The 27,852-nt window shown below is 41.1% G+C and overlaps 1 protein-coding gene across 1 annotated transcript in view; it reads right to left on the bottom strand.

Moving 5' to 3' along the window:
• Window positions 1–11,903: 11,903 nt before the first annotated feature.
• The window catches only part of rsph9 (radial spoke head component 9), a 40,765-nt gene continuing 24,816 nt past the window's right edge, over window positions 11,904–27,852 (bottom strand). Inside the window, exon 6 of the mRNA XM_066668216.1 lies at window positions 11,904–11,922. Coding sequence (XP_066524313.1) covers window positions 11,919–11,922 — 4 coding nt within the window. The 3' untranslated portion in view covers window positions 11,904–11,918. The remainder of the gene's footprint in view (window positions 11,923–27,852) is intronic.

Consider the following 27,852-nt stretch of genomic DNA (forward strand, 5'->3'; position numbering starts at 1 on the left):
AAAAGAATTAACTAGTGGGTGGAACTGGCAATGACTAAATTAAGGAGAAAACTGGATTTAAAAATGAGACCAGAGTTCAAAGGTTTAGAGATGAATTTTTCCAGTTCGGCAGCAACATCAGTGTAAATCAGTGGATAGGGGAGGAACTTGTGACCTTAGAGATGATGCTAGGAATTCTGTTGCAACACCGAAGGCTTGCCATGGTGTGCAAACCCAAAATATTGTGCTTGAGTACGTGCAGACATACAACTCAGCCAAAGACCCCCTCCTCCCCCTCCCCCTCCCCATCACCCCACCGGCACCGCTCTCATAAAGAGAACAGCTGTAGTGAAGCACTGCGCTGCAGCACTCAGCCATGCCTGACCCAATACAGTGGCCACTGTTCCTGGGCTCCAGAGGACAGAAGCTTCAAAGAGCGAGAGGCACATGATGCTTTTGAAATAGAGATTTATGTGTCCGAGGGGCTGACCACATTAGAATAGTGCAGCTGGAATTTGACTTGCAGTAAAACAGTGGCGCGCATACACATAAATCTTCACACCAGCCCTGAAATTACAATATACAAACAGAGGAATGACACTTGGGCTTCAGGTATGTCTTAATTACCTGTTTTACAACACTGGAGATATCCCAAAGCAAAGTGTTTCTTCATTTTAGCTACTGTAGTATTTGCCTCATAATTCTTCCCTTAACCCAAATGAAACTGATCATCCAAGACATTAACTAAATATACAAATGTATCCAGAAACCCCTTCTAATGACTGTTCATACATAGGTTGGCAACATTTCTAACAAGGCCGTTTAGTCATACACAAACAGCTTTAAAATCTCCACAGAAAAGCATTACCCCGGAGCAGCGTCACATTACCCTAAGGTCACCATGTCCAACAGCAAGTTTGGGGAAGTGTGGGGAATGAGGCCCCAGTCTCTGGAGTGATGGTGCACTATCCACTCCCTCTGGGATGAGTTGGAGTGTTGCTTGTGATCCAGAACTAATACTCATCACTCATGCACTTGTGGCAGAAGGCAGAAGTCCCCATTGCCATGTTCCAACAGCCATTAATACTATATATAAATATGCATAAAAGTAACCTTAAGGAAAATATATTCTCACTTATTTTTAGTTTTAAACCATTTTTACTTCTAGCACATTGGAATAAATGTTTTTTGTTCTCCTTAAGACCAAAGGATATGCATTAAACAATTATAACAGCACAGCAAACAAGCAAACATTTTTTACTCTGTGGCCTTGGTGTGCTGTGCTTGTCTAAATGCCTTCAGTGCTGATCCTAGTGCTCCGGCAGAGAGGAGTATGAGAGGGAGTGAGAGCATGTTAATTGGTTTGGTCAAAGATAAATTTCTCTGTAAGTAGCCCAGCTGCACCCCTCAGCCCCCACTGTGTGTATATGTGCATCTCTGAACATAAAATTAGATATTTGCACATTTACATCTGACAGCGCCACTAAATCAGGCGAAACGTAGTGAGGGATATTTAAGGTCTGTGTAGAGTTAAACTAACACCGGAGCGGAGCGGAGTCTCTGAATGCTTGTTTAATGAAACAGATTCCAATTTATTGTGAGTGTGGGGAGTGATTTTGCCTTAAATGAGAAATGGCTTTGTAGAAACTTGGAGTATGCTTTTTTTCCCTATTAACTCTTACAAAAACAGTACACAGCAGACATTACAACACTCATTACCGATGAAGAACACCTCTTAATGAAAGTAAAATCACTGTAACAGACACTGATCAGATAAAACATTAAAATGACTTCCTTGTCTCTACACTCATTATCCATTTTATAAGCTCCACTGACCACACAGGTGCACAGTGATGTTCTACAGTTACAGACCGTGCTATATCAGTTGCTCTGCATTCTTTGTTAGCCCCCTTTCACCTTGTTATTCAATGGTCAGGACCACCAGGGAGCAGGTACATTTTTGGGTGGTAGATGATTCTTAGTGCTGAAGTGACACTGACGTGGTGGTGGTGTTTAAGTGTGTTTTAACTAATGCAAGCGGATCAGACACAGCAGTGCTGCTGGAGTTTTTAGACACTGTACCCACTCACTGTCCACTCTGACACTCCAACAATTTAGATCCACCTTGTAGGTGTAAAGTCATGTAGTAGCTCAGTAGTTTGTGTAGAGTTTGTGTTGGTCATCCTCTAGTCCTTAATCAGTGGACACAGGACACTGCCACCTGGATAGTTTTAGGGATTTAAATTCCTTGACTAGGCGGCACGGTGGTGCAGCAGGTAGTGCCACGGTCACACAGCACCGGGGGTCTGGAGGTTGTGGGTTCAATTCCCGCTCCGGGTGACTGTCTGTGGGGAGTTGGTGTGTTCTCCCCGTGTCCGCATGGGTTTCCTCCGGGTGCTCCGGTTTCCTCCCACAGTCCAAAAATACATGTTGGTAGGCTGATTGGCGACTCAAAAGTGTCCGTAGGTGTGAGTGTGTGAGTGAATATGCGAGTGTGTTTGTTGCCCTGTGAAGGACTGCCGTCCCCTCCAGGGTGTATTCCTGCCTTGCGCCCAATGATTCCAGGTAGGCTCTGGACCTGCGACCCTGAACTGTGCTTACAGATAATGAATGAATGACTTCCTTGACTAAAACCGTTTCCAATTCTGGAACCAAACCAAAAATAATCAGACATAGTTCAATAAAACATGAGATCAAGGTGTTGCCAGACTTCAACAAAGGTGCTTTAAACCAACCAGTCCCTCCATGAAAGAACATAACGTTTGATTTGATGCGACTTGAAAACATGTTGCAGCATCAACAGTGAAAAATGAAATCCACCTAAAATTCTCAGACAGATATCAACATAAACTTTCAAAGTGATTTAAGTATTTACATGTGAACCAACAAAATGTGTTAAATGGATAAGGACTTTACAAGTATCAGAGGAAAAGATTGTCTTGTCTAAAGAATCATGCAATCGTTATCTGTGTAAATAAACTACAATATGACAATGAAAATGGCAATTTTTGAAACACATCCAGTTAAATCTGATATGACTGAGCCTGTGTATCCTTTTCAAGTGTGCTTGACAGCATACACCAAATCTAATACAAGTGTTTCCTTCCTGTGTGGTGATATCTGTTTACAGTATCTTAACACAGCTGTTTTGCTATTTGGGCTTTGATTCAGTTTTGTTTTGGGGGAAATATACAAACAGATTACGAGTGCACAGCTATCACTACAGAGCCACAAAGGGTCATGATGACCCACAGCGGCCGGGGATAAAGATTTTGGGGCTGTTTTTGGATAATCTGAGCAGTGCTTTGGGTTCATGGCCTTCTATAGCTTCACTACTCTTATCTGCACGGCTGAAGAGACAGGAGCGCCGCTTAACGAATGCAACAGCTAAAAAGAAAAGGAGGGGAAAAGAGGAAAGAGCCTGAGACGAGTTGTCTAAGTAGCTTAGGTGCTTTTATCTTCATCCGTGCCAGATCAAAGCTGACTGCTGCTTTGGGATTTGATCAGATTAGTGACCACAAATTCACCTCTTCTCCACTCTGAAGGCCATAGGGTGCACAGCACTGCTCAGCACACGTACACAGCTACGTCTCACACATACGTACGCACGGACACACATTAATAAATACACACCAGCAATTCATCTCTTCAGTAGGTGTAAAATCCAAAGCTAAACACTGACAACATGACCAAAAGAACATGAGATGAATACACCAGATACATGTGTTGTTCCTACCAACCTCCAAAAGTAACATAGTGCAGTTTCTGCCATGCTGAATTGCAAACAACATACACTGCATTGCCAAAAGTATTCACTCACCAATCCAGATCACTTCTACAGCCACAGGTGTGTGTATAAAACCAGGCACCTAAGCATGTAGACTGCTTCTATGAACATGGGTTTCCAAGGCTGAGCAGCTGCATCCAAACCTTACATCATCAGGCGCAACGCAAAGTGTCAGATGTAGTGGTGTAGTACTTGTACCAAGTGTAAAGTTTGGTGTTTTTCAGGAGTTGAGAAGGAACTCCCTGTGAAATGAACTCTTAATACTTCAGTGTACCAAATTGCACAATGTTATGCTCTCAAATTTGTGGAAATGGGAATTGGCCCTTTCCTGTTCCAACATGACTGTGCACCAGTGCACAAAGCAAGGTTCATAAAGACTGGCCCTGTCCTCAACCCGACAGAAAACCTCATCCAACATCAATGTCTGACCTCACAAATGTGCTTCTGGAAGAACGGTCAAAATCACTCTCCTAAACCTCGTGGAAAGTCTTCTCAAAAGAGTTGAAGCTGTTATAGCTGCAAAGGGTGAGTCAACATCATATTGAACCCTGTAGATTAAGGATGGGATATCACTCAATTTATATGCATGTGAAGGCAGACGAGTGAATATTTCTGGAGTGAATGCTCTATTCTCTGTATTTTGGGGTCAGTGAAGCATCACAATCTGCAATTAGGCTGCAATTCTGAAGTAAAATTGCGTTCCTTTAAGGCTGAATATGAGCTCAAACTGGCCTATAATTCAATATAATATTGGGTCAGCTTGTATCAGCCTCTTTTCCACTACAGAGTGAAGAATGTAGCTGCTCCTTCAATATATCCATATGGGCACAGTTCAGTGTGGAATGTTTAAAACCTTTTGCCCTGTTTCCTGTCTAATCGCGTGGTGGGTTGGCCTAATGACGTAGGCATCCGCTGATTGGTTCCACATTTACAACACTGTGTTGATGTCACAGTAGATTTCTTAGGTACTTCAGATGTAAACAGAAACCGTAACCCAGCTCCAGAACAAGGCATAATTTAGCAGGCTGCATATGGTAATAATTCAGCCCTTCAATTGAAATGAGCCCATAGAGTATGTGTGTGTGTTTGTGTGCTAATTACAGTATTTTTATAAAGCAACAAGTTGCTAATGTCACACCATGTTTGTCTTCTGTGGGTGTGTTGCAGGATGCTCTAGGCATGCTGCATGGCATATTGCTTGTTCATGTAAGAACATGTAGTCTACTTCTGTTGTGGTTTTGCTTAAGGTATGAATTGTGGTTATATGTTTACAACTTCTTAACCCTTTCTTATTATTCATTATTTGACCAGGGAATAAAATTGTGTTAAAAATTAAGGGAGTAGAAGCTGGGTCTCTCAGAATCCAAGTGTTGATAATTAATTACAATAATTCAGTAACATCACTGTTTTGCAATTTGCAGCCAATACTATCACGAAATGACCCGATGCCTAAGAATGAGACGAGAAGGAGAGAGTTAGAGAAAGAGAGAGAGGATGCACTTGTCAAATGGTGCAAAAATTAAATCCATTTGTTGTGTGTTTGTGTATTGTGTCTGTAAATTTGTTTGAAAGTTTGTTTTGGGTTTCATGGGTTTCCCTTTATACTCTCATAATGTTTGTGGTGATGTGAGACAGGATTAAGAGCTTTGGCTGCAGCTCTGCAGGGGAGAATGTGGGCTGAGGGATGTTAAAATGGCAGTGGAATAAGACAAAAAGTGTGTTTATGTGTGTGTGTATGCGTGTGTGGGTGTGTGGGTGTGTGTGTGTGTGTGTGGTGGGGGTGTTGCCCTCATTGCTATTTCAGAAGCCTGTCTAAATGACTGGTGGTTTCTGGCCTTATTGTGCCATTCCTGTCTGTTGCTTCCCGTCACACAGCAACAGTGTGTCTTCTGTGAGTGTGTATGTGTGTGTCACAGTGATTGACAAGCAGTGTTACCTGGGTGTGTATGTGCTTTTATGAGCATCCAGGGCCAGGTGGCTTTGCTAAGAGACAGCTGTTTCTATTTCAGAGCTGAGGCTCAGGCCTAGGCCTAATATGGAAATATAAATGAGACCATACAAAAAAGCAATGAACACACAAACACACTCATAAACATACATGAGGTAAACACACACACACACACTAGTACAAACAAGCATTCCCATCTTTACAAACACTGTTGCTTTCTTGCAAACAGCTGGACAGCCAAAAACCATCAATAGGAGACGGTAATAAATTCCCACCCACATGTAAACAGAGAACAAAGAGTACCTATACATACAAGAAAAACACTTGGCGTCATGTTTTAAATTGTCTCTAAGAAAAGCAGAAGTCGTAGTTGACAATCTGTCTCACTGGAGTTAATGGAATGGACTCACAAAACAAATATCAAATAAATAGTCTCAATGCTGGGATAAATCCTGGAGTACATGCATGTTTATAGGGTGTATGATTTTGAAAGTTAGTTAGGGTCCTTCTTTAGTTTTGTAGCTGATTAAAGGAACACTAGACAAAATCTGATATTTTTGCATTTGGGTTAACATTACAGTTGCCTATTCATTCATTCATTCATTATCTGTAACCCTTATCCAGTTCAGGGTCGCGGTGGGCCCAGAGCCTACCTGGAATCATTGGGCGCAAGGTGGGAATACACCCTGGAGGGGGCGCCAGTTCTTCACAGGGCAACACAGACACACGGACATTTCTGAGTCGCCAATCCACCTACCAATGTGTGTTTTTGGACTGTGGGAGGAAACCGGAGCACCCGGAGGAAACCCATGTAGACACAGGGAGAACACACTAAACTCCTCACAGACACTCCAGGAATCGAACCCACAATCTCCAGGTCCCTGGAGCTGTGTGACTGCGACACTACCTGCTGCACCACCGTGCCGCCCCCAGTTGCATATTGTAATTCACTTTTACAGTACTATCTTTAAAAATCAAGGGGATGGAGAGGGAAGGGGGCAGTTCCCTACCCTCCTTCAAAATTTTCATAGTGCAGGTTCTGTAGTGCTGAGCCTGTGACAGAGACTCTATTCTCCCTATTGCAGTTAAGTGAAGCATCACAATTGTTTTGAAGCTGTGATTTTATTGATAAAAATACTACCTAATGATACTTTAATGCTCTTTAAAACCTTTTAAAGTCATCATCCTCACAAATGAGTGTTAGCTTTTGACAATTACCATTATTCATCAAAGCTGCATTCACGTTAGCACAGATTTGAGGGCTTGGAATGATTTCTGTTTCTGATTCAGGAAACACGCTGTGCATGGGATCAAGTGCCTACCCACAAGTAAATTTACACTGATCAGCCTGTTTCTGCATTTTCCATTTTCCATCAGGTCCACTTACCATACTGTAGTTCAGCACTTACAGACGTTCACTGATGTTGTGATGGTTTTAATGTGTGTTACATATGGGTCAGACAGCAGTTCTGTGGATCCCACTCAGGGTCATAGGTATTAGACACAACAACCTTGTTGGTCCACCTTGTAGATGTAAACTCAGAGACAGAACTCATCTGTTGCTGCGCTCAAGATGAAAGGCCCTATAATAATGCAGTAAAAATAATATTTATTTCATAATTTGTCTTGTTTTCATGTGACCTAGGAGTGCTCTCAACAAATAAGACAAATTTGGATGAAAACGAGTAATTTGCAATATATTTACTGTACTAAACCATCCAGGTTGTGTCATGGTATATTAATGAATCAGGCTAAGCTGAAGCACTGGCATCCCTGAAAGTAGTGCTAGAGCCAATAAATTCTCTTTGAAAATTACAGAGCTCTATTGGAATTTCAGCATGAGATCCCACCCTCCGTCCAATCACATTACAGTCCACACCCACCGACCAGATACATTTTACCAGACTGAAAAAAATCTCCATGACAACACGGGTAGAATGAGAGAAAATACCGGTTACTGATACTCACTTTCTCCTGAACATTAGTATTAGTCAGTCATTTCCGGGGGGGGAAAAAGGAAAAAACAGAGTACAGTTGTTTACAGATGCCAGACACCTATGTACAGATTAAAGGATTATATAAACTCTATAGTGTGTTTTATATAAAGAAAGTTAGGTATAGTGAAGATTGAAAGGTGTAAGGACTATGTTTTGAGTGTTTTATTTGAAGAAAGTAAATAGCAACATGATTGAAAAATGTAAATACCATAATTCAATGGTTTTATTCATTCATTCATTCATTCATTCATTCATTGTCTGTAACTGCTTATCAAATTCAGGGTCCCGGTGGGTCCGGAGCCTACCTGGAATCATTGGGCGCAAGGTGGAAACCCATTTTGAAATTTTATGGTTTTTTGTTTAAATAAAAAACAGAAATATGATAAGTTTCTCCTCAAAAATGACCACAAATGTTCCTTAGAACTCTCTGAGTATGGCGTGGGCATGGTCCAATAAACTAATGACCCTGTGTGACTCACAGCTCTCTATCACTGGAGAACAGAATGCTGTTTACATTAACTCTGCTCTGCACCCCAGCCAAGTGCGGCTGATATCTCCGTTGATTCGCAGTTAAATATCTCTGCTGTACTCAGACTTAATTCATTCAGGCACGTTCTGTATTGTTTTGTGTTCTGTTTGCTCTGTTTATGTCTATCATTCCCTCCCCATGGATTGGTGAATAGCTGGAGAGTTAGCTCATTTACTAATGGCCCCTAAGCCATACTCAGAGAGGAGGAGTGGCTATGGTAGCCTTGTGATTGGTCAGGGTAATAGTGACAGAAGCATTTTTCAGTTTTGCATTTTTTATTAACATTTTTATGAACAAGTTTAGAATTCCATCCATCCATTATCTGTAACCCTAATCCATTTCAGGGTCGCGGTGGGTCCAGAGCATACCTGGAATCATTGGGCACAAAGCAGGAATACACCCTGGAGGGGGCGCCAGTCCTTCACAGGGCAACACACACACTCACAGATTCACACACACACTCACACCTATGGACACATTTGAGTCGCCAATCCACCTACCAACGTGTGTTTTTGGACTGTGGGAGGAAACCGGAGCACCCGGAGGAAACCCACACAGACACAGGGAGAACACACCACACTCCTCACAGACAGTCACCCAGAACGGGAATCGAACCTTTAGGCCCCTAGAGCTGTGTGACTGCGACACTACCTGCTGCGCCACCGTTTCAAAATGGGTTCCCAGGGGCTTTAAGGGATGGATCATTTAAGCTTGCCAACACCACCTATATATGTATTTCACTAGGGTAGATAGATGTTTTAGTAAATGCAGAGGAAAAGGAAGCCGCTTGTTCCCTTTTAAGCCTTTCTGTAGTGTATGTAGATATTTTACTGAAATAATGAACACTTTTCTGTGTAAATCGGTTGATTATGGCACTTTCTTTTTAGTTGTTACTGTCCAACTGTAACTTAAAGTCATCTTGTGCTTGTTTGCGTATGTTGAGTTTTTCTCAAACTGGCAACCTTTATGTGCTTTGTGTCTAGGGAGGCAGGGGATGAGGGCAGAAAACTCTACACTGTTTTGAATCTGTTTTGTCAATTCCATTTTAAACGCTTGGTGTCAGTATTACAGATTACTCCTTTAAGTATTCTTACCCATGTGAAAACCGCTAAATTACATTTAAAAGGTACAAAAATCAAAGAGTTTTCACCATCTGTTAACTTGAGTCCCAGTTATAGTCACTATATTAATGTTCAAACCACACAAGTACAAAACACTTTCCAGTGCAGTCCAGTTTAACATTTCTCACACCTCAATGTCAAGAAAAAGGTCTGTTCTACCAGGTCAGCTCCAGGTTTTGTGGATTTTCTGCCTCCTAATCATGAAGTTAGTGGTCAACCTGTTAGACATTTTCTCATATATTGTAAAGCGCAATCTGCTTCTCAAGCAATAATGAACTTAAACGTTTCTCACACCTTATCACTAAAAGCCATCTAATACGCTTCTGTTGCAACACAAGTCCTGGTTCCAGAGAAAGAGCTTTATCAGCAACTGACACCATGAGTGACCAGATGTGAACACTGACCCTTGGTCATGGGAGAACGCTGGAGTGGCAGGAACCTCCCTTGTGTCCTCATAAATCTAGCTTCAGCCTATATCTCACCGAGAGGCAGTTATCACATACCTCTGAATTACCAACTAGTAGCGCTGAATTCCCCATTTGAATGGACTGCCACTCACACACTTCACAGTCTGTCACCATACATCTCTGGGTTTGGTGGGAATGGTGGGCTTTGGGCTTCGTCTGGGCTGAAGAATGAGCTGGTAAGTGCAGTGGAACATGTCTCAGTGGTGCTGTAAATGAAGAACAAATCCTAACTTGTCAGAGGACCTGTCATATTTCACCGACACACCCCAGAGAGACAGAGAAACTGGCAACACCTTTGTTAATACCCCAGGCCAGATGTGCAGGGTAACCGAAAGACAGAAGAGTAGAGAAGAGAAGAGGAGTGCATGTCACCTTATAAGAGACCATTGCGCTTTAAACTTTGAGAACTGACTCTGGTATTCAGTGACCCAAAGATTATTAGGTTTCACTGACAAAGATATTAGCTTTAGTTGACAGTTCTTAACATTCCACAGGGCTGTGTTTTCCAATGTGGTTTTAGCACTAATTTGACAACATTTTACTGCAAAATTAAGAACTACATTGTAAATTTGAAGTCAGTACAGAGTTGTTAATATCATTATATATCCATTCAAATTAACATTGTTCTATACACATGTCCAAGCATGTTCAAAGGTTTGTTGACATAAATTTCAAACACACAGTTTGCATAATCTACCATAGAAAAGCAGTGCTGCTAGAAATAGAACCTCTGGAGCAGCTACACAAGCCTAAACATCAACTAGAAGGGGTTTTCAAGCTCCCCGTACAGTGCTGTAGAACACTAAAGCTGCCTTCTCCTGAGTGAAAAGTTTGACTCAAAAGTTTGTGATCCAGAACTAATCATGCATGATCAATCAAGCTCTCAGAACAATGCTGGTATCTAAGGTAAGGCCTGGAGTGTGTCAGTGTTATAATACAGAAACACTTACAACTACAACTGCCTTGGCACATTCTTAAAATTCTCCCTGGGTCAGAAATGTATTCACTTTACTGCACAGCCAACAGAAATGATCCATGATGCCTGAACGTAAATAAGGCTTGACAAGTCTCCTTTTCATCCTCCGATGCCATGTCTGCTGCTCCATGAGCATCACTTAATCTCTGATGGTATTCCCAGAGCCAGCTTTGGTGTGCTACTTGACTGTGGATTTAGCAGCTCCACAGAGGAAATACTGGGTGAGCCAGTCTTACTGTCAGTTCCCAGTAGCAAGCGGTATCAAATCTTTCCTTGATAACATAGAGTAACTGAGTGGTTCTTGACTTTTCTGTAGCCTGATATCACATGATATCCATTCTTTGTATTCTGTAAAGCACTTTAAGTTGCCTTTGTGTATGAAAGCAGCTCTATAAATAAACTTGCCTTACCTTGTTAGAAGAAGGAATTCTCATTGTTAGGTTTTAAGACATCATCCTTCATTTATTTGCATTCCCAATCAAAGCCTATTCAAATATCTGTTTCTTTAATTTAATAAAATGGAGAAAACGAATATTTACCAGAAAATACAGAAGCCTGATTCGTGTCGTTTTGGGAGACTTGCTTTGAATATTTCACATAAATCTGGAGGATTATTTTCAACATCTCTCAAGTTCCGTCTTAGAAGTTGCATTTTCTAAGTAATCTCATAAAACACATTCAGAGACGCTGAGTTCTGGGCTCTGGGGCCAGTTCACTGCTGACACTGTTCCATTGTTTTGAGAATACAGATGGTCTGTTTGTTTGATTTGCATGTGTTCTTTTTTATCTGTATCTTTTTGTCAGTGAAGGTCTGTTGACAGCATCCTTTCAGAACCACGTCACAGATTCAACATGGTTTTGGTTCATTTCATGGTGACCATTTCCGTGAACTGACAGATAGATTTTTACAATGATTTTCTTACATCTCCTGAAAAAATGAGTAATGATTGTTTTGTTTAAAAATAGAATGAAGACTGGTCTCTGACTTTCACACCAAATTGTGTGCATGTCTAGAAAAAGCACATTAAAAGCACACTGAAAAAACATTTGTGACGTTAACATTTATTTGCAAGACATTTCATCCCTTGGTAACTCCAAATTTCTGCTCCCAAGCTCATCTGGAAAAAAAAAAAAACATAAAGGAACAAACATGAAAAAAAGCATAACTATGCAATACCAAAGTGGATGGGAAAATGAGCTGTGCAGTAATAACACAGCCTGGCTCACAGTCACCCCTAATTTGGTATAATCCTTTGGGTATATTTGAACGGATTACATTGTATATGCCCGTTTAGGATATACAGAGTGGATACGAGACACAAGAAAAGCAGCAGACGATATACTTATGTAGACAGTCTACAACTAGATGATGATCTACTCTAATTTTGGCATCCATCCCAAAGCACAGTTCCCTAGAGGCCCAGTGGAAGTAAGACAGCGGGGGTTCAGAAAGGCTGCCAATTGGGCAGGACCGAAAGAGAAGGATTTTAAAGAACACTTACCCAGGGCAATTACAGTGTTTCACAGCAAAACGGGATCTATGTGAATGCACGATTCTACAGTAAAGACATGACCAGCTCCATTTAACAAGCAGTACAATGGATCTTTGCCAGTGATTTGCATGACTTTGGCTCTGCAGCAGATTCCTGATGTGCTAAATTGTAGACTCAGAAAGTGTTTAATTTGGGCTCGCCAGATGATGACTAGGAGAGTCTGACTCTCACGAACACACTGAGCAAAAACCACAACACAAGAGCAGTTTTTACTGCATCCAAATAAAATATTGCGCTTCGAAACATTTCTCTGTAACACCAAGTGTGCCCACAACATGTTACATGTCCCCGTTGAGCGTATTATCATCATACCGAGGCCCACAACCTTTCTTACCATGCCAATATGATCTGGGTGACAGGCCTCTTCTTGGGTGGTTTGAGTGTTTTCCTGTTAGGGAAGGTTTTCTCATAGGATGATGAGCTGAGAGGGGCAAGTGTGTCAGTGCAGGAATGGGTCAGGCTACAGTTAGATCCATCTGACATCTCAGCAAACTGCGATTTGCTGTGGTTTCTGCTCTTCTCACAGTCCACAGGCAGAAACCCCTAAAGAGAACCTCTAGTGACCTTGACACTCCTCTCTTTGTGAAACTGTAGCCCAAACCCGTAAAGCTGCTTTGTGACATCATCAGTTGTTAAAAGCGCCATTATATAATTCTGATATATTTATTGATTGAAAGCCAAGATAAACTGTAAGGCACAGAAACACAATTCAAAGCTGACATCCTTACCACAAAAAAAAATAAAAAGTCCCTGTCCCTTCCTTATGAGACAAATGAAAGATTACATCCTTACTGGAAAAGGAAATAAATGGCTTACTGGATGAAAGAATGTCATAGTAATGTGGGGCATTCTCTTCTTTTCAGTCTTTAGCAACCACAGTTGTGGTAAAGGCATTCTCCTCCTCCACATTACACACATTAATGTATAATCAATGCCAAAGTATTTGATTAAAAAAGTGTAAGAAATGTTAGCATGTAGAGGGGAAATGTGTAGTCTTGTGAAAAAAAAGAAACCCAAGTTAGTAACATGTATTTTATTGTGTGGTCATTCAAGGATGAAAGAAATATAAGAGTACGCAACTTAATATCATGAATAGAAGGATGCTTCATGTGGCTTCCATGTGTCCCAAACTGACTCATTGTCACTATCAGAATACAATGCACACACACAAAGTAGTCTATCACCATTTCCAGACGCATACCATAAGGAAATACAGTACATTTTGTGAATAAAAAGTATACGTCATTCACATTGTGAAGAGTCAGTGTGAATAAGCCAATGTGTTATATTCATTACAAATATAATCATAAATTGTATTAGTTTAATTCATAAAATGGATGCTATCTGTTTCTGGGATTTACAGATGATGCCTAACTTTCCTAACACTCTATTCCTACTCAAAATGAAGGTCTGCCAGCAGGAATACCCCAATTTTGGCAGGTTGTCTTGCAACATTAAAAGCATTTATGATAAAGACAGAGAAACAGGAGAAACCACTTAGTGTGTTGTACTTATAATACAGCCCCAGGGCTTGAGTAAGAAATTACTTTAAACAAAGCATGACATTGCTTGCTGAGAAACCAGACAAAACAGAGACACATGTTCTATACATATCTTTATTATACTTGAGGGAAGATAGGTGTCAAAGTGAACTTTATTGTCATTTAGACAACACACAGCGGTTCACAGCAAAACGAGATTACCGCTGTGTGTTGTCTAAATGACAATAAAGGGCTGGGGACAATCATAATATTGGAGAAACATCCATGAAAACCAACCTTCGATCTACTTTAATAAGGTGTCACATATATAACTGTTGCACAGCCATGTTGTCTGGAAGATTATACTTAATAAGAGGCCGTACCCTAAGTATTCATTCACTCTGGTTTAACTGTTCCACAAAGTATTTGCACGAGACCACTGGTTACTTTAAACCGAAAGGTAATTGAATTTCCAGCTAGAGGGTCTTGAGCTCTTAGCAACATTTGGAGCCGTTCCACTGCAATCAACTGCCAGGATACTAGAATTACAGGCCTTCACTGACTCTCTGCTGAGACATTCCTATAGAGCAGAGACCTTTGTGTCCACGACGCTGAAAAAAGCCCCAAACATGACTGCTTTACAAGCACACTGGGATACAACACGAGAACGAGACTAAACATTCAGGTCATTCCATACACCAGTGATGACTATGTTAAATATTGGGGATATTTCATATCAAGGTTCATGACTTGAAATTTGATCAGCTGGTGTGAATATGATAAAAACCTGGTTTAGTTACGGTGCCAGGGGACAGGTGGTTTGTGAATAGTTAACCATCTAATTGCATTCTGGCAATGTTCCCAAAAAGTGAGTGGGGACACAGAGGGCAGAGGGCAACTGGACTTGCCTTATAATTTCAGAACTGCAGAGAGACCTGTAGACGCCATTGAGTCTAACTGGCTTTTTGAAGGGTCAGCTGGGCTTGTCTTTTGGAATTAACGCCTTGCAAACATTGCCAAGAGCTGAGGTTAAGAAACTCCAGGGATTCCAAGGTAATGACAGGTAAGAGAGGTGGGAGCATGACAGCAGAGGAAAACAAATTTCACATATGTTCAATACTTGCACCAGGTCAAAAGGGTATTGAGAATGGAAAGTGAGATTCTTCAAATAAATGGCAATAATTAAGGAAATCATAAATGAATTAATGAAAGGAATGAACAAAGAACAGGAACGTCTACACGGATTGATATTTCACAGAAAAAAAACAAAAACAATAAATACCAGAAACAAGAGGCATATGGAATAAACCATTTCACCTGAACTTTGATCATTGTAAATTACACAGTGAATTACTGTGGTATATCAACTTTTGGGTGTGTGTTATAAACAGTGAAAAAATGAGAAGGTGGACTAAGACTAATTAATATTTTGAGTTAATTACTACAACAATACAAAGTATTAACACCAGAAAGTGAGGGAAACAGCATTGGATATCTAGTTTATATCCCAGCTACTCACATACAAGTTTATCAAAGACAATGCAGCAAGGTATGGTCCAAGAAACACTATCAAAGTTCTCATACCAGAATTCCTAGTAGAAGTATTCTAAAACAGAGCAGCTGTAAAGTGCTCCATGTGGGAATTAAATATGATCTGTGCACTGAAGTACGAAGTAGCCCAGACGTCAGAAGTTTCTGGCTGCAAACAAAAGCGCTAACATCTAAAATATGTCAAATCCAGAAGTAATGATGAAATGCTGAAAGGAGAACAATGGGTTACATTGAATCAGAGGCTGCAAAGTCATTATCTAAGTTCACACGCATCCTAATACCACCAAAAAATCCCAGTCTTTCTTCAAATTACACAACCTGAGGCTAGGTAGATATCACTATAGAAGTTAAAGCAGCTGCATCATAAACGTCAACCCAGCTCTGTCATCGTGTCTATGTTTTTTGTCTGGCATTTAGGCAGGTCTCTTCCTCCTGTATATCCATGGTGCTAAACATACATCTGCTTCATATTAGCGTATCCTCTCGAGGCTCCTGGTTATTCGCCATACATATTCCTAATCAGATCCATATTCGGGCCAGTGTGGGAAATGAGTTAAGAGAGCTGTGTAGCTGAAAGTAACCTATAAGGGTTAAAAAACGGTATCCACACGGACAGCAGGGCTTTCTCACAGACTTTGGACCTGATTCAAATCACTCACAGTCTGCCAGCTGTTTGTTAATTCACAGTCTTGCCTGCTATGGCCTAATCCTAAAATAGCCCATGTCTGAATCCAGAAATCTGTAAATCATTAGATGTGCATTAGAAAAAACGATGCTTTTTTATAGTATGAAATGATGAATATTTCTTTTCCTGCAGCATTTATTACCGTTTCTACTGCAGGGTCTGTGCACATTAGGAGGGAGCATAGCTTCAAGAGAAAAATGAGCAACATGAATGGTAACATCCACAACATTCCACAGTATATTGTCAAGACTTTTATGAAAAGAGGCAATGCTGTCAAAATACTAGGCACTACTGCCAAAGTATGGATTGATACCCTGATCACGAGTGTAAAGGGCTGTGATGTTTTCATTTCATTCACTCATCCTCTGTAACAACTTCACATCTGAGTGTTTGGAAGAAGCTGCTTTGCTTGGCCTGGTTTTCCTGTTAATTCGGTTCCTACCACTTACTAACAATTCATAGATTTATTCTATAGATGATCTCCACGAGGTTATTTACTACAAAGGGACATTAACTGCAGCAACGTTTCTGGTGTAAGTTCCTAAATCAACCAAAAGCTGTGATTCTTCAGACCAGTGTCCCATGCTCCAGCCAGTACCAACTGCCTTGGAGCTGCCCCTACACTGTTTTCATTGACTCCTAACTATTATCATCAGTAGATTGACCAGAGGAGGACAGGTCCCACCTTGTGAGCCTTGGTTCCTTCCTCAGCTCGGAGGGAGATTTTCCTTGACATTGTCGCCCCTGGCCTCGCGCTCCTGGGGGATTTTTACACTCTTTACATTTTTACATTCATTCATTCTTTATTTGTAACCCACGGGGAGAACACACCACACTCCTCACAGACAGTCAACCGGAGGAAACCCACGCAGACACAGGGAGAACACACCACACTCCTCACAGACAGTCACCCGGAGCGGGAATCAAACCTACAACCTCCAGGTCCCTGGAGCTGTGTGACTGTGACACTACCTGCTGCACCACCCTTACATTTCATTTTTACATTTGTGGCGTTGTGACAACATCAGTTGTAAAAAGCGCTGTACAAATAAATTTGATCCTGTTTAGGGTTGTAAAATGTCTGAAGTAACCTGGAAACCCATGCAGACACAGGCAGAACACAGCAAAAATCCTCACAGACTGTGAACTGGGGCGAGGATTGAACCCATGGACCCAGGACCCTGGAGCTACCTGCTGCACCACGGTGCTGTCCAGAGGTGATCTTATAGGAATGAAATGACTTGAAACCAGTATGTTTTCTTTTTTAAGGGGTTTCACACAGTCTGGAAAACATGCTAATACCAAATGCTTGCTTTAGCTAGTTATTACTAATGATTTCTTAAGTGTGTGTTTCTGATGTTTACTTTTCTGATGAATGACTTGACAGATTTATTAGATGTACAAATAACGTCTGAAGCTTTTTTTGTAACATATAATTGTAATTAAAAATTCATATATTCTCCTGCTTTTTGAGGTAACTCTTGTGTAGTATTAACATTGACATTTGTCATTTTCTTTTTTTTTTTTTTTTTCAAAAAGATGTATACACAAAATCACCATCTTTAAATATTTAAAAAAAACCTCACTTTTGGATACAGTATTTTCTCCAAGAACAGAATAAAATAAACGCTTTTGCAGCACCTTTTTCTTGATGGAACACATAACAAAACAGTGATGTATATATTTTTCTCACTTGCCGTTTTCAAACTACTTAATATTTAGGTCATTTTCTGTTGAATAAAATGGGCATTTTTAAATAAGGTTATATATTACACAAAAGCTTTGTACTAATGTTATGTTTTTAGAGTTGTTCCTCAACTACACTTTTTTCTAAACTGGATGCTCTTTAGCAGATGCACATGAGCTTAATATTAATGTTAAATGCAACAATGCAGGCTTGAAAATAAAAGGTTTCCCTGCAGTGGGGGAAAGGAACCACACTGTTAACGTAACACCGCAGTAGAGTAGAATCTGTTCCTGCATCAAAGAGGAACAAACTACTGATTAATATCTTTAATTTCAGAATTCACACATCTTGGGCATCTTGGACATGTAGTGCATTAGAGACAGTAAGAATGTTTAGCTTTGTTAGCATGTTTCCCAAACACGTTTACTACAGAGCAAATATTTCTGTCAACTCTTCAATCTATAACCACACATTGTGTAAGTACAGAATGTTTTCACACTCTGTGTATGTCACGCCCTGGTCCTGTCTTCTGTTGTTTCCACCATGTGCTCACGTAGCACATGGCTCTGTTTATTCTTCCTGTCTCCGCCCTAGTCCCGCCTCAGCTCCACCCTCTCATGGTGCCTCGTTTGTAATCCTGCCCCCTCGTTATCTGTCCCAGGTGTTTCTTGTCTATGGTGTTCATTTAAGTTCCCTTGTCTCTGTGCCTCTTTGTTGGACATTCCACCGTCGTTGTTTTGCACAAGTCTGTTTGTTTCTACTCTTCCTCACTCCATGTATGCTTGTCTGTTCCTTGATTCGCTTCTCTTTCCTGTGTTTGTCAGTCTGGTATGTCTGTCCCTTCCTTGTACTTTGTGTGCTCGTCTGGTTTGTCTGTTTGTACCTCTCTCTTTTCTGTTTCCCTTTCTGTGCTTTGTTGGGTCTGTTTAGCTCTTTAGTCTGTCTGTATTCCTCTATTCTGTTTGCTCCATGGTACCTTTCTCTCTCTCTCTCTCTCTCTCGTTATCCTCTGTTTTAATAAGTCTGTGTTATTGCACTTACGTCTGCCTCCGTCAGTCCGCCCCGCGATCCTGACGTTATTAAGCCCGTGACATTGTTCTCTGAGCAACCGCACATAGTTACTTCACCAGACAAGGGCATTGTATAAAAGCAACTAAAACATCAACCCAGTCGCACACTGTTATGTCATTCTGGATTCCACTCCAAACATGCCAAGCTCAGAAAAAGCTCCACTTGGTTCCATTGCCATTTATCACAAAAATAGCTCTGAACCGTCCTAATAAGTCATTGTTTCTGCTTAGTGTTTCCTGTTCTGCAAAACTTTATGGACTGGATCCAGATGCCAGTGTGTAGGATGGTCCCTATCCTTTTTCATTTACACTCCCTTTTCCCTTTAAGCATCATCCCGGTGTCGTATCAGGAGTGCAAACAGACATCCCACCACATCCCAGAAATGCTGCTTCTGGCCATTTTATCCTGCTTTTAGCAGTAAACAGATGTTCTTTCACAACAATGCTTAGAGTCATCAAAACATCGACAATCCTCCACTCCACAGAGACACTGAAGAGCTTCCACAACAGTGGAGCAAGAACTTTAAAGGCAACACGAGCTCTTATCTGTGAAGCGGGTGGACAAGGTGGAGCTTTGATGTGCAGTATTATGTCTGACCCCCCTGCATGCTCAAATGCTGGCATAGTCAACAGCTATGTGATGAGAGTTTGAGTTTCTTATGAAGGTAGGTTTTTATCTGTCTACTTCAAAAAGGTGATGCTCTTGAACAACACTTTGGACAAAGTGAGTTGTAAGACGCTCATGGGATTAAGTGACTAGCTTCATCAACTGTAATTTATTTTCGTATGATGTAAATCTCCAATAAATTATTGCCAATTCAAAACTTTTTGGACACCAACAAATATAACATTCATCTGCCCCATGAGTTATAGCGAAGTAAGAATAAACTTCCATGGGAAGAGTCATCATAAAAGTCACACCATGTTCATCCAAACTGTGTTTATATCATTCTGTGTTAATGATGTCTTCACAAACGTGCAGTTACAAATACACCCTCAAGCTGTGAGAGAACTTGGCGTTAGAACTTTAAACCGCTAACAGTCAGGATGGTCCTTTTTGGCGTGGAGATCACACAATTCCATGAATAATTTTAAAAGCTCCGCTGTCAGAACAAAGTACACATACCCACTGGGCATTCATCCATTTCAGATGAGCTATGGACTTCAACATCCTCTGTAGGAAAGTTCATTCATTCATTATCTGTAACCCTTATCCAGTTCAGGGTCGCGGTGTGTCCAGAGCCTACCTGGAATCATTGGGCGCAAGGCGGGAATACACCCTGGAGGGGGCGCCAGTCCTTCGCAGGACAACACACACACACATTCACTCACACCTATGGACACTTTTGAGTCACCAATCCACCTACCAATGTGTGTTTTTGGACTGTGGGAGGAAACCAGAGCACCCGGAGGAAACCCACGCAGACACAGGGAGAACACACCACACTCCTTACAGACAGTCACCCGGAGCGGGACTCGAACCCACAACCTCCAGGTCCCTGGAGCTGGGTGACTGTGAAATTGTGCCGCCCAATTTATCCATGCATTTCAAGAAAAATTCCTGCACAAATTGTACAACCGTGCTTACTGCATAAGTCTGACCTTATTTGTTGTATTGTTGTAAATTCTTGCACATTATTTTGCAACATGTATTTCTGAGCATATTATGGATATCAGAAGTGGTCAGAACAATGACTTTCTGTCTGTCTGCATTTAGTCCTGTAACATGCTGAAAAAAAAATACATTCATGTACACCTGGGGGGTATTACACTAAGCAGGGTTTTTCAGTAAGCCCGCGAACTTAAGCCCAAAGTTGAGAACAGTCCAATTGGAATCTCCCTCTTATTCCACAGGCTTGGTTTTGGGCTTAGGTTATCTGGCTAAACTGAGCAGTCCCGCTTTGTGGAATACATAACTGCTATTGTCTGATCTAAACCATTACACTTCAGAAAATAACCTAAATAGTGTAATTAATATCACATTTTGAGAAATTGAGCTTAAATATTGTGATATTGCACTTGTCCACCACTCCTACATAAAAGTGATCATTAAACAGCAGACCTTTAGAGAAGTGAAGCCCAGTTTGGCTTTGATCTTTATATAAAGCTTAAGAACGGGCTCCAGTGGTATTACAAACTGTCTACGTTACAGGCTGTATATTCAAGTCTGTGCGGCCTCTGGATTTGCCATTGAGGGTAATATCTGTCCTCACACCAAACTCTGTGTGAATGAGTCATCGTGCATTTCGATTTCATTACCCACCACCCTGGTCCACTGGACTCTCCAGGAGGTTTATAAGTGACAATATTGACATATTTCTGAATTAAGTTTAGATAGGAAAGCAGTTTTCTCATCTTTAAGTGGGGACTAATGCATTCTTGTCTACAACAAAATGTTGTTTTTTACTGACCTTGTCCAAGGCAAATGAAATTAAGTTATTTCTCCCCAACAAACTGGACAACAAACTCAGCAGGGAAGAAGGCTGTCTGCTCTGACCACAAGGGACTGAAGGGAAAGAAGAGTTCTAGTTCCCACCTATTAAACTGAAGAATAAAGAAACACAAGGTTCTTCAAACAGCGCGATGCCAGCCAGCATGACTGTATCGGGCTTCCACAGCACATACAGCATCGCTTGAAGCCATTAGATTCTGCACACACACATGTAAAACTTACACTTGTGCCCTTTTCTCAACACCAGCGCCAGTGAAATAAACCCCATGGTCCAAATCGGTCCGGTTCATTTCAATGTGTGTTCTCATGAACGCTTTGAGCAAAACATTAACAAAATAGCTCAAAATAAAATAAGCAGAACATGTTCAAAAACCTGTGGTTAACTCTCTAAATACACAACTCGGCCCTTCCAGAATCACCCAAGGGCCTGGCAAAAGCCCACATTGTGAATGGTTGGTGGTGCAAGAAGTTGACCTTACCCAGGACAAAAGAAAAACTCTTACACACTCCCACAGTGCTAGCCAAAAGAACAAATTTAAATTCAAAATAGTTGGCATGTGTAAGCTCTGGCATCAGCTCAACTCAGTCAACAATGAAACATATTTGTGATTTCCAATAACTATTTCATAGTAAAAAATGTGCAGGTTTTTGAGTTAATTTGTTCCAGGCATTCTGAACTATTACTACTGCTTCAGTAGACATAATCTAATAATAACAATGATATCTTCTATTATCTAATAATTGTCGGATCAATTGCCTGACTGAGGTTACGTAAGACATTATCACAATTACTTTTTGAATGCTTTCACATGGAAAAAGGACCACACTGCTGCAATCAAACATGCCCTAAGTACTTCAAAGTGAATATTTTATGGGAAAAAAATCACTTTAGAACATTAACTGGGATCTGGAGCATCTACCAACCAACAAACTGTGAAATAAAACAACTTAGTGTTTGCTTTGTGCTGCATATTACATAGATTGCAGTCATTTTAGAATTGTGCCGAATAAATATGATGAAAACAAGAATGGAGAAGAAAGAGTACCAGGCAAAAATGGGTAAAACTCAGAGCTTCTTCTCTTCCTTTATTCTCAGGTTCTCAGGAAGAACTGAGCTGTGGGTCCTCTAAAGAGGGCTGATTAGGCACGGTGGTGCAGCAGGTAGTGTCGCAGTCACACTGCTCCAGGGACCTGGAGGTTGTGGGTTCGATTCCCACTCCGGGTGACTGTCTGTGAGGAGTTGGTGTGTTCTCCCTGTGTCTGCGTGGGTTTCCTCCGGGTGCTCCGGTTTCCTCCCACAGTCCAAAAACACACGTTGGTAGGTGGATTGGCGACTCAAAAGTGTCTGTAGGTGTTAATGAATGTGTGTGTCTGTGTTGCCCTGTGAAGGACTGGCGCCCCCTCCAGGGTGTATACCCGCCTTGCGCCCGATGATTCCAGGTAGGCTCTGGACCCCCCGCGACCCTAAATTGGACAAGCGGTTACAGATGATGGATGAATAAATGTTAGAAAATTACTATGAACATTTGACTGAATTCAGCCACAAGCACATTACTGGTGTCTGAGGATCAGACCTGGATCAAACCATACCACTTCATCCCAAGTGTATTTGATGCCCATGGCCTGCTGCTCAAGATTTACCTGCTTTTTTAGCAGTGATTCTGTTGAGATTAGGTAAGGCATTTAGTGCATGCATATAACTGCCTGTGTCCACTGTGAATGCACCTTAAAATAGCTGCATTCATTAAACACAAAAGTGGTTTAGAAACATTGGGCTACATTCCCAAACTTGGATTAAGCGTTACTACATAGGACAGTACGATGAATACGTTTGGCACTAGTTTTCAAGACCAGGCTTAGTCTATTCCTGGGAAACCCAGATCGATTGTGTATTTACCATAAATAAAGTAAGTGTAAAATCACAAAGACGGAATTGTTGTTTTTGTATATATTTTCCTTCCAACATCCTCATATCCATGACTCTCTTGCACAAACAAATGTAGTACATTCCCATGTTGAACAGGAAGTCCAATGTCCATTTTTGCCCTTTCTCCCAGTATTTTTCCTTGCCTTTTATTGCGTTCGTACGTATCTCCTAATTAGCCACATGCTTCAGGCTGAAGAAGCACTTGATCGACTGCTTTCCCTCTGTTCAATCATCACTCATCACCACCTCCTCATGGTCCTCCAGCAACAACATGGGTCACATAATCAAACGGTGGTCTCAGGGCCCCGGTCACAGAAAGCCCACTGCACATGAAGGTTAAGTGCAGAGAGAGGAACAGTCTTGAGTTGCTGTAATGAATGACCCCCAGCTGAGAGGGGAAAGGGGCAGAGGTCAAGAATCTCAAGGATGAAAGAGTGCTTCACTGTCCAAGGGGGTTTTCACAGAATTTGGCTTTTAAAACACACAATGTCCCATAAGGACGTGGATGGAGGGTCCTTCAAACCCACAAACTGTAGACTGTTTCAAGGGACAATCTTGTTTTTTTTTTTTTTTTCCTGTACTGTGTTGACACTTGCGTGAGAAATGAGAAAGAGGGGGCTAGTCAGGGTCATTTTGATTACATTACTGGAACAACCAATTAATATATTTAATGACAGGGTGACCAGACACCAAATTGTTTTTCTGGGACAATCACATTTTTATAGTTCATGTCTCAGAGTCCAGTCTTAAATTATGATATATAAGTCATCCAGAAATGTGAACACCTATTATTTCACAAGGGAAATATCTGCACTTTTTTAGCCAATCACAAATGCCATACGTCATTGATATTAGTAATGAAGGAACACAAGGTAGAATTCTTATCTTAAAATTACAATTACTTCATAGTGATTCGCCATTGACCTGCAACAGAGAGAATAGAGCCTCGGTCTTTACTACTTTGGGTTCAGCACCGCAGAAACTGCGCTACACTGGAGGAGGTTAGGACAAAGAAAAAATATCCTCAAACCTGACCCTGTGGCTGCCAAGATACAACCTCTGCTAAGAACAACTCAGTACTTCCAGTCAACTGTAAGAGGAAAATGAACGAATGTATTTGAACAGCTGCAATATATTATACATTTATTTTGTGTAAAATTCCCTTATGTAAAATTCACTGTTGGGTGGGCTTTGGTAAAACTGGGTGTACAAAAAAATGTCAGTTTTGACTGAGAGGTTTGTTTCATACTCTCGACTGGGGTGAGGCGGGGGTGGCCCTTTTTCACAATTCACAAAATTAAACTGGTGGCAGCATCTCATTTGCCTCACACCCTCCTCGCTCCAGCTTGTGTGCACTCCCTTACTCTTCCAGCTCCAGTGGAAATATGCGCAGAACAACCACAAACAAGCATGTGTCACCCAGGTCACCCGGGCCCACTTGTGGCCATCGCCCTTGCCTCAACCTCTCACCAATACCTTTCCCAATACTGCACACTCTGTGCTGGCATCAGGAATCTGGTCACACAACATTTTTAGGCTAAAACTGCTAACTTCAAGCTTTGGGATGATTTTATAGTTTGTAATGACTACATTTGTTTTTATCTCAGAGGAATATGAATTACTTCAATACCATATCCTCTCTTCTGTGCATGCATTTTAAGAAATTGGGTATTGACCCAAGAGAGAATTAACATCTTTACAGCGATGTGCTCTTAAAGGTATCATTTAGAAACAAAACAAAAAAACAAATGTTGACCTCATTCGTTGTCTCAAATCATAATATATATATATATATATATATATATGAGGGACATTCTAAAAGGGAAGAGGTTGAATGTGAACTGATGCACTGTAATTGCTTGATTTTTTACATTGGCAGTGACAGTCTGTATTTCCCCTTAGTGTTTTTTTATTTAATGCTAATTGCTAATATGTTAAATTGTGGAGAACAAATAGGTGTAATTTGGCACTTTTTTGGGGCACTCTGTATACTCCTCTAAAAAGCCCAAACTATCATAAAACAGTGCCTCAGGCTTCAGTCAGCATTTTTATTAACCTCTTCACATGGGGCAGCCATAATGTAATGGTAAGTGAAGGGGGCTTGGGACTAAAAGGTCCCTGGTTCCATCCCACGACCGGCTGACTTGCCCCTGAGCAAGGCACATTAACCCCAGTCGCCCCCTGGGTGCTAGAGAAGGCTGTTCCAGGTGTGTGTATGTATGTATGTGTGTGTGTGTGTGTACACTGCTTTAGTCCTCTAGTGTGTGTGAATGTGTGGGTTCTATGCCACTTTTCACATTTAAAACATTTCTCTAGGATGAAAAACTTCACATCAAATCATTCTGAACCACTCTGTTTACATATTAACTCTTTCATTTTCCACTGTGCAAAAAAATATAAAATTATGAGATATTTTCATTTAAACATCCACTGCTGTCTTTAGTCATCTGATGTTTATTTAATCTTTTTTTGTGAAACCTCAGCTGTCGATGCTGCCAGCCCATTGAGGCATATTTATTGTTTATTAATTATTGCCAATCACATTTGAGCTTAACCTCATAGCGGCGGACCCCATACCAGATGCCAAACTTCTTTTAGTACTCTAGTGTGTAAATGTGTGGGTTCACTGTCATTTGGTTGGCTTACGTACTTGTAGAGAAACTCTCTTCACTGGTTTGTATGTGTAATTTCTGCTAATTTTAAGATGAATATGTATGTTTCAGGGTGGTACCGTGGTGCAGGAGGTTAGTGTCGCAGTCACACAGCTTCAGGGACCTGGAGGTTGTGGGTTCAATTCCCACTCCGGGTGAATGTCTGTGGGGAGTTTGGTGTGCTCTCGCCGTGTCCGCGTGGGTTTCCTCCGGGTGACTGTGAGGAGTGTGGTGTGTTCTCCCTGTGTCTGCGTGGGTTTCCTCCGGGTGACTGTCTGACTGACTGCTGGTAGGTAGATTGGCGACTCAAAAGTGTCCGTAGGTGTGAGTGAATGTGTGTGTTGCCCTGTGAAGAACTGGCGCCCCCTTCAGGGTGCATTCCCGCCTTGCGCTCAATGATTCCAAGTAGGCTCTGGACCCACAGCGACCCTGAACTGGATAATGAATGAATGAATGAATGAATGTAAGTTTGAGGAAAAAATGACTCTTGTTTGTATATGGCTGAAGATTAACTTTCGGTAATGTAATTATCCATCTCCCGAGTTTGGAGATATTTCCAACTAAAGTGATCTGAAACAGGAAAAATAGGTCAATATTACTCACCTATGGAGCAAGAATACAATATCCTCATCTCAGTTCATGCTTTTCAACATTTGAAGTTCTCTCCATTGACTAAAAACTCCAGAAGCTATTTCTGTGTCATGAGCAGACGGAGAGAGAAAGCCTAGCGCACCAGACCAGAGATTTTATTTTGTTTTTTTACCTATTTACAGACACTGGGGCTTTGTGAACACATTAGACTGATTTCGACCAAAGACTGAAGAGCAGTAAATTGAGAGGAAACATCTTCAGATAATTTTTTACAAGTGTTATTAGATTAAAGACATGTAGGTCGCCTTTATAGAAAAGCTTCAAATATTCAAGAAGGTCAAGATCTGAACCTCAATTACACTCTCAACATTAAAGTTGTCAGAAAAGGTTTTTAGATGAATACCATACATATAGGAAAGTCATTTTTGTAATCATTTTGGGATCAATGACCGTAGTCCAGCTAATGTGATTTCTCTGCTCTAACATACAAATTCCCTGTTAATTTCATTACTTTGGCCTGGGGAGTCTGAGCATGGAAACCACCAAACTATGCAAGAACCTCACCATCTAGAGTTTCCCAACTCTAATGTAAACATTCGTCATCTATTTACGGTCATTCCTACAGCCCTCTATCCAAGCCAGGTATCATTAAACAACATTTATTTTCACAAATGTATTGGTTTCTACCAAGCAGTCCACCAAACTACAGCACACACATGATGCTTGCCTTATTGGATTGATTAGTCGGCTAATTGAGCTGAAATAAAATTATGCTGTGGGAGAAGTTGCACAATTGGACCCAGGGGCAAGAAAGCTTCCAAATATGTGGTCGCACAAAAAGAAAAAAGCTGGCGAGTAAGAAAGCACAGGCCCACAGACAGTTGCAGACACGAGATTATCCCCAACCACTGGAGTAAATCTCCACCTCATTGACTGTACCACCCCCTATTGGCCACATTTAAAAAAAACATGACTCATCACATGAAGATTCTCTGCATTCTTGAAGATTCTGGAGTCTATCAAAGGAAAAAAAAAACAAACTCTGAGAACATCCACTTGCAGTGTCTGATGATTGTAGTGTTTCATCTAATTCTTATCTGTACAATTCTTTTGGACCACAGCGGTTAGAATAATTCATGGAGCTGATGTGGCTTTATGTGAACAGACAGTGATGTAATGGTGCTGGTCTCTGTAGGAACAATCCCTCATCCTCTCTTTATCTCTCTGTTCTCTCCATCTCTTTTTTGGACTCTTCATTACTTTCAGCATTAATCCCCCGTTTCCTCATTCCCCTGGCTTTAATACCCTAGTTTAAACTTTATGGTCTTGGTAAAAGTTTCACAAGTTGGATACAGTAAAAATTCAGGTCAAACACTTCTCATGCCTGAAAGCTGGAGTAA

The sequence above is a fragment of the Hoplias malabaricus genome, chromosome 4, assembly GCF_029633855.1.
Source record: "Hoplias malabaricus isolate fHopMal1 chromosome 4, fHopMal1.hap1, whole genome shotgun sequence".
Lineage (NCBI taxonomy): Eukaryota > Metazoa > Chordata > Actinopteri > Characiformes > Erythrinidae > Hoplias > Hoplias malabaricus.